The sequence below is a fragment of the Cariama cristata genome, unplaced genomic scaffold (genome assembly GCF_000690535.1).
Source record: "Cariama cristata isolate BGI_N322 unplaced genomic scaffold, ASM69053v1 scaffold25785, whole genome shotgun sequence".
Lineage (NCBI taxonomy): Eukaryota > Metazoa > Chordata > Aves > Cariamiformes > Cariamidae > Cariama > Cariama cristata.
In genome coordinates, this window is record NW_009618663.1 from 74,931 (window position 1) to 83,233 (window position 8,303).

The following is an 8,303-nucleotide window of genomic DNA, read 5'->3' on the forward strand; positions in this document are numbered from 1 at the left end:
AGCGAGGATTAGGAAATTCCCAAGTCTTGTTGCTTCGTCTTGCCTGTCTCGCCTGTTTAACTTCAGTGGGCATGGAAGTTAATCATAATGAGACAGGGGCGCACACAGCCCCTACAGTGGGGTGCACACCTTCTCCCATGGGGAAAATGGACTCACAGCTGCAGAAACCCTTCATTGTGTATTTCACTGTAAAATGGTGCTGGAGAATTGTAGTGGCAAATGTGATTATCTTTTTGGTTATCTGCAGCCAGTGGTATCAAGCATCGCTAATGCCTACTTGTGAGAGCTTCCAAAGCTTCGCCCACAACTGCCTTACAGAGTTCAGCACAACAGAGCCATGGTTTGCCTACTGAAATTAAAAATACACCTTGCGTTTGGCTTCCTAATCATCAGGTATTTCCAAATTACTTACTGGGAGCACTACAGGAATAAGACATTTTGTGACTAATCGCTGAATTAAATCAGTTAATTGATGCTATTCTTAAGAGAATGATTTTCTATATTAGTTTTCACAAAGATATACTGCACCAGCAGCAAGTAATGTGTGACTGCTATGGCTGTGTTAATTTCCATTGGCCTTGGGAGCTATTAACTACACACTTACAACCTCTGGGCACTACTGGAATATTAATTCTTATACAGAGAGGGTTTCATTACATCAGTGCCAGCATTACAGGCAGAGACACGGACAGGCACTCAAACCTGCTGCTCTCTCAGAGCTACGTGCAATGAGCTCCTGGCTCTGCTACAGCCCCTGCTGAAACAGAGCAAACTGAGTTAACAGTGAGGAGTACATTACATATGCACAAGTACTTCAGTCCTAATGAGATACGGTTTTAACAGTAAGATGCATATGTTTAAATATTTTAATTCTGGGCTGTTTTCCTTTAAATAGAATTTATTCTTAATCCTGCTGGTCCTATTTATTAAAATGTCAGTAATAAAGCTTCTTTCATCTGCGTGCTTCTGCTGGAGGTGTGGGTGACATAGGAAAGGCAGAAATCGGTTTGGGTTCTTAGGATGCTCTCTTCTGCATCACGCTGCTCGCACTCCCTGACCTATTTATTCTCCTTGCACGGGAGAGGATGGGGGTGTTTCATTTTGCAAATACACGTAGCAATGACTGAGGCTGCTTGGAGTCTCTGCGCTGTGGGAGGTAGTGGCAAACACACTGGATGTGGAGGGGATTTTTTAGGAGACTTAGGCAAACACTCCTGCTAATTGATTCTTGACCAGCCGAGAACACTGTTTGCTCATTGACAAAGAAAACAATAATGCCCATAATGAAAGCCAAGCAGGAAAGGGTGGAGTATAAATAACAAACCAGAACACAATGTTTTTCCATTTCTGCTTCCCGCAAGCCCCCAGTCTCTCACAATTTCAATCTAATTTTCCAATGTGCTTTTCCAAACTCTCCTATTTCCCTCTTCCCCAGCCCGGAACATACATGCCCTTCTGAAAACCTATGGCACAGATCTGGCTCCAGCCAGAAACAAGCCCACCAAGATCAGACGTCACTTCTCTGGAGGATTTCCTTCCCTTTTGACTTCTATGACAGCAATAAGCAACATAAATGGAAAAAAAACAATAGGCAAACCCTTTTACGTAACACTTCCTCTACATGGAAAGGCAAAAGCCTATTAGCTGTAAATCAGAGAAATAAAATACCACTGGTATTTTCCAACCTTAAATACCAGCATTACCTAAATCCCACTTCGGTTGGGAAAAGTCTCTTGAGATCCCCTCTGTTGTTTTCCTAACTGCACGTTCTGCTCTGCAAAGTGACTGGTCGCAGGGCAGCGGCTTCATTGATTTTCTATGATTTCCATATGAAAAGTGCTCAGGTTACAAGGAAATGAGGCCACTCCTGCCTCAGCAGGAGCCCTGGGAGATGGATGGGGTCTCCTCTGCTTTAGGAATCATTACCATCAATAAAGGTTCTCTAGAGCAAATTATTCTCTGGATGACACAAACAACCGCTCTCCTTGGCCTCCTACCCTTGTATTGATTTCACAGATATCAGTGTTGGGCCACATTAATCTGTTCTACAGAAGATGCACAAAATGCAATAGGACTTGCTCTCAGCTGAGCTAGCTTTCAGAATTAACAAAAGAAGACAGCAGTAAATGCCATCTTTGGGGCTGGGTTGGTTTTTGCAAATTACTGAAGTCAGCAGACCTGGCTTGGCAGGAAAAACCACTATGACAGCGCCACTTTTATACAGCTCTTCTGCTGGTTACAACTGCGTTTCCAGGCACCGTCACAAACGCGGGCAGTGCATGCAGATGCTTTCCAGGAGCAACAGGAAACGTGGCAGCTTGACAAACCTTGAAAAGGTCAGTACAGTGGATGCAGAGGTTAGCCCACAGCCCTTACCTCCCTTTCCCGGGCTTCAGACATTAACACTGACCGTGGATGGAGCCTGTGGAGCCTGACCTCCTGGTCTGTGCATTCACTCTATCGGGTAGTTCCTTAAATATTTAACAATAAGCCCTCCTACCCACCTGCCAATACAGAAAGAAAAACTGCTTGGGTCTTCTGGAGATCTGTCGGAATAGTCTGCCTCAAATATCTAGATCTCTATATATTTGGCCACTTCTTATACTTGTGGTTCATTTGTTTCTCATTTAGTCCTTGCACATATGCTTGTGCACCTGTATGGAGATGTATCATTCCCTAAGACAGTAGCATCCTCCCCGACACTGCTCCTTTCAGCCAGGACCCAGCAGGATCTCTGCATCCAGAAAACTTGGCCGCTGGGCTGGAGACTGAGGGTCAGGATGGCCCAGAGATGGCAGGAGTGCTGCTGCACAATGCCAAGGCAACAATGCACAATGCCAAGCTTTGAGAACGGGACAAAATGAGGTGCAAGCTCAAAACTGATAACATGTTACGAACATCCCCTGGACCAGTGCGGAGAAAGAATGTATAACAGAACAAGTCTCAGCCAAGGGAATCAAGATAGATCGACCCTAAAGAAACACATCCAAGCAAATGGAGGAATGGAAAGTAGAGGTGAAGGGAAAAAAAAGTAAGAGGAGGGAAAAACCAGTAATTATTTAAAGCAGCAACTGGAGAAAGAAGAATGAAGAACTAGGAAAGGGAATAAAGATTCTCTCAGTACGTACTTCTAAAAAAAAAAAATTCAACACACGTAGAGAATACCAAGTAGGTTGATTTATGTCTCCTTTCCCACATTTATAGATTTGTTCTGTTTCCTTATTATTTTCCCTCATACTTTACTGTTCCTTATCTCCTCCTGCTCTGTCCTTTCTAATTTATTGCTCTTGCACATGCCTCCATCCACTTCTCCCTCCTCTCCTCATCAGCTTATATATAGCCTCCTCCTTCGGCCCCAAAGAGGAGATCTCCCACTCCTTGATGACATTATCTTCTTGCTATACTATTCTTCTTTTGTATTTCCTTCCCATCAACAAGAGGAGTCCTACCATATTACAGACTCACAAAAAAGATGTATAACACCTATCAAAGAAGATCTTAAAACGATAACAAAAAGGCCAGTATGGTTAAACAGTAAAGAAGGCTGTGAGGAATGAAAAACACGTTTTAAAAAGTGAACGTCACAGCTACAGAAGGAAAAAAAATATTATAAACTTCAGCAAGTTAAATATAAACCATAATTAGGCAGACCAAAAGAGATTTAAGGGAAAACTTGCTAAAGCCATCAAAGCTAATAATGGAATACATCAGATATAGGAAACCTGCCAAAGATCCCCTAAGGCAAATAGATGATGGAGGTTTAAAAGTAGTGCTTGAAGAAGAAAAGGCCACAGCAGAAAAGCTAAATGGATTATCTGCATCAGTGCTTACTACAGGGGAACTGAAGGAGGTTGCTACATAAGACTCTTTCCTTAGAGGAGCAAGTCCAAAGCACTGTCTCAAACTGAAGTGGCAGTAAAAGAGACTTTAAAACAAATCAACAGCAAGAACAGTTATAAATCCATTGGGCCTGGTAGTATGCATCCAAAGGAAATCAAATGTGAAGCTGCTATCAGCTGCAGTATGTAGCCTATCATTTAAATGAGGCTGGCACTAGAGAAATGGGAGGTGATGAACATGACCTCATTTGGCTCCAGAGCAGGGATCTGGGGGGCAACAGCCCAGCAAGTCCGATTTCTACTCCAGGTAATTTGGGGAAAACCATAATAAAGACTAGTTTTAGCCAACTTCTGGATAACTATAATCCAACAGAGAAGAACTAACCTTGTATTTTGCGAAAAAAGGTAGTTGGGCAGATCTGTGGTTCTTTGATAGACTCAACAGGTATGCGCTACTGAAACTATGGAAAGCTTTCATGAAAATCCAGATATAGCCCCATCAGTCATCATCATGTACATCAGTGTTGTGCACTTGAACGTTCAAAAAGGCTTTTGATAAAATCCTTCACTAAAGACTACCAATTTCTTAAAGGTATCGTGGAGTAAAAGGGAAGGTCCGGAATCAATATCTAGTTGAAAGACAGCAAGCAAAGAGCATGAGTACGTGAACAGCTTTTACAACTGGAGAATACTGCAAGCAGGGTTCCCAAGAGTCATGCAGTGGCATCTGAGCTGTTTCACGAGTTCACAAAGGATTTTGAAAAGGGAGCATCAGGGAGGCGACATGTTTGCCGATGACACTGATGTGAATCACACTGCAGGAATTAAAGCTAACAACAAATTGTTGCAGAAGGATCTCACGGAATTGAAGGCTAGGCAAGAAGATGGCAGATAAACAAAATTCTGCTACAGGCACAAGTATCAGAGTGTGTACACACACACTGTAAATCTGCATAAATCTGCACAGAGACTGGTATCTATAAATCAGACACTTCCACTCACAATAGGTATCTTGGAGTTCATGTGGATAGTGCTGTGAAAATACCACTCAGTGCTTAGGAGGGGTCACAAAAGGCAAGTGAAAGATCAGAAATTAGTAGAAGAGAACAAAAACCAGAAAGCAGTCCTACATTACTGTGCTGCACATATCTCTTGAAAGGCGATTCTGGTCTCCTTCTCAAAAGGACAGATTAGAGTTTGAAAGCATCCAATGAAGACTGACAAGCAGGATCAGAAATGCAGAACAACTTCCATATGAGGAGAGTTCAGTAGACTCCAGCGTGAAACAGAGACAGCCTTGGGCGAGGGCATAGGAGTAGCGCCATGGAAGGCAGAGGACAAGTGATGAGCTATTGGTTACTCACTACTCATTCAACATACCACAACTAGGGGACACCAAACAAGATGATCAGGCAGAAGGATCGCAGCACACAGCAGAGAAATCTTCATGTGCATACTGTGTAATTTAACGACAGAGCCCAGTGCACAGGATGCTGTAGAAGCCAAAACTATAAATAGATTCGAAAAAGCAGTCAGAGACATTAATGGAAGAAAAGTCCATCAGTGGCTGTTTAAAAGCAAAAAAACCAAGTAATTCTTGACTCAGGAAGCCTTTAAACTGCAGATTACTGCAAGCTGGGAAAAGACTGGAAAGAAGCATCACTGTTGCTGGCCCTGTTCTTACACTGTTTTTCTAGGCATCTGCTGCTGACTGCTCTCAGGGGCAGGCCACAAGAAGAGATGACCTAGCAGGAGTAGATCTATGTTCTTGCCTTCTCCTCAAAAGCCCAGGGCAGATCTCTCTCCTGGAATTGTCCCCAAAAGACCTGAGCTGAAGAGCGAGCCAGCTTGACCCAAGCCATTGAGCCCTGCATACTACCCTGAGCAACATCAAATCCCTACCTTCAGGCAAGGTGTATTAGTTCCAGCTCAGTGCTGCACTGAAGCAGAGGCATGGTTTCTGAATTTGAGCTGGCTTGTAGATGGTCACCTTGCTTTGAACGGAGGTAGGATGGACAGAAGTCCATTTGTGTCCAACTAAGCAGACATAACCTTATCCTTCTCTTCTGCTCCAGACGCCCTGGCACCTCATATCATCCCAAGAGTGCTGCTTACTAGGAGATGTCCTCCTGGCATCTGCTCCAGTTTGACTTCATCATTCTTAAACACGGGTGACTACAACTGTACGCAATGTGATACCAGATGATGCCTGCAACTTGGCATATGGAATTGCCATCTTCCCACCCTCTCTTTCAACAAGAGAGTCATCCAACTTGGAAAGGCATCCGGCTTTCCTCTGAGTGGCCACCGTTAACCAGAAGGGTTTGGACCAGAAGTGCACTTCACGGGGAACGCTGTGCGAGCCCAGACCAGTCACCATGGCTGCTACTGTTTGAACAGCAAACAGCATTTCAGGGAGACAGGCAATGAATCGTGTTGGAGCAAAGAAACCCCTACTTCAGATTTTTTTTGAAAAAAAATCCCACTAACAGAGCTCCAACCACTTCAACAGCGTTTCCTAAAGACTGAAGGGTACACATGAAAAATAATTTCATAGTCTTTAGCGTTGCATAAATTAAACTTTGCTCTGGCCAATAAGTTAGAAAATAAAGCTAAGCAACCCGTGTGCCGATCACCTGCGTTTCTGCAATTACTTCACAATTACACAACTGATGAAAGCAGCTGGAGGCAAATGCAACACATTTGCTAGCAAAACACAAAATGAAACAGTCTGTTTCAGTGCAAAAAAAATATATAAACGAGGTTGTAAAGAGAGCTGTTTGGCAAAGAGTAATCAAATAAAATGAAATATGGTACATTAAGTTTGGCACTTTGGCACTTCACGGCATTTCATTTTTGCTATTAAGAAGATCACTAAAGAAAATTCAATATATTTCGTAGCGTTACTATGGTGTTCTGGAGGGTTGCAACAAACTTTTGCTACATCTTTAAAAAGGAAAGTGTTAGATTATTGGTAAATCTACAGAACTGAAGTTATTTAAAAACAGCGTGTCTTATAAATGCAATCAAGAGAACTAAAGTTTGTGCATAAGCATATAAAGTGCTGACACCTGGTTTTGCACAGTTGCCACAAAACAGAAAGTAGGTGTTATTTTATAATAATCAAAATGTTAATCACAGCAATGCATCAATAGCAAGACTCATGCTAAAGAAAACTATTCCATGTAACAAACTTATTTTAAACAATACAAAAATGCAAGTATTCTCCCATGGTCACTCATACCTGAAAAGGGATTCTCGTGACAGCCAGATTTCATTCTGTTTCACGGTCTTCCAAGAGAAGAGCAGCAACAGTAAAGCAAAGAGCGTCAGAACAGTAATTCTCCACTTATTTAACCATGTAGACAGCTTTTTTAGACCGTGGACAAAAAGGATGCAGTATCCCATACTGGAAAGAAAAAAAAAAAAAAAGAAAGGAAAAGGTACCAAAAGTTATATTCCAGTACTCTGGTTTATATGAAAGACCATTCAGTATTTCATTTATTACACAATTACAGGGGGTTTTGGACTAATTATATTTTCCAGGCTAACAAACTCCAATTCAACAGTAGTTTTCCTCAAGTCACTACACAATTTCCAAATTAATCTAAATGATAGACCTGGATGCCAGAAGTACAGTAGTGTACATAATACCACCCAGCATAATGGTAGCTTACACCATCCCGTGGAAGGCAGCCGCTTTTCTGAGCAGCAAGCTAAGAAAGCATCATGTAATAACAGTAATACTGAGCACTACTGGAGCAGCGTGGAAGCAAAAAGCATTTTAACACATGGAAGTCACTAAACAACCCCAGTGGTGGCTGCTGTTAATTCCAGTTTACGAATTGCAAAGCTGAGGCGGGAAAGCCAGTGTTGTAGCCAACATCGCAGCAGGAGTGGGTGGCAAAGGCCACGTCAAGAGGCAGGAGGCCCTGCCCAGGTCTTGGATGGTCCTCCTGGCCCTTCTGGTGCCTGCCTCAGAACAGCGGGCATGGGCTGGCAGAGCCTTCTTGCTGCCCTCTCATGAAACCACACACAGTCTTCAGCTCCCAGCCTCCTGCCACTTCCATGGCTCTCTGCACATAACTGCTGAGGCATTTTCTGTGAAGCAAACTGCATTTTGAACTGAAGTCTTACTCGTATATAACTTTAAATCAAGTCAGTAATTATTTACCTTAACTGAAGTGTGATGTTAATTCTTTCAATGATGCCCCTCTGAGTTGGAAATGGAGTGCTTTCGGTTGCTGTACTTAGTACACTGCTAATTCTACTTGGCATTTTTAAAAAGGAATTTCAATTCCTATTCCTCAACGAATTTCATTACCTTATCTATAACTGTTTAATGCAGTCACTTAGCACCTGATTAGGTTTATACTTAAAAGCTATCTTAGTCCAGGCAACTTTCCCTGAAGAAAAAAAGGAGCAGAAGGATCTGGAATAACACTTGGGGACCACCAAAACACA

General features: G+C 42.6%; 1 protein-coding gene across 1 annotated transcript in view; it reads right to left on the reverse strand.

Moving 5' to 3' along the window:
- The window catches only part of TMTC1 (transmembrane and tetratricopeptide repeat containing 1), a gene marked incomplete at its 5' end in the record, with an annotated part of 45,053 nt that extends 37,800 nt beyond the window's left edge, over nt 1-7,253 (reverse strand). The window contains one exon of the mRNA XM_009700948.1: nt 7,084-7,253. Coding sequence (XP_009699250.1) covers nt 7,084-7,253 — 170 coding nt within the window. The remainder of the gene's footprint in view (nt 1-7,083) is intronic.
- Nucleotides 7,254-8,303: the final 1,050 nt, after the last annotated feature.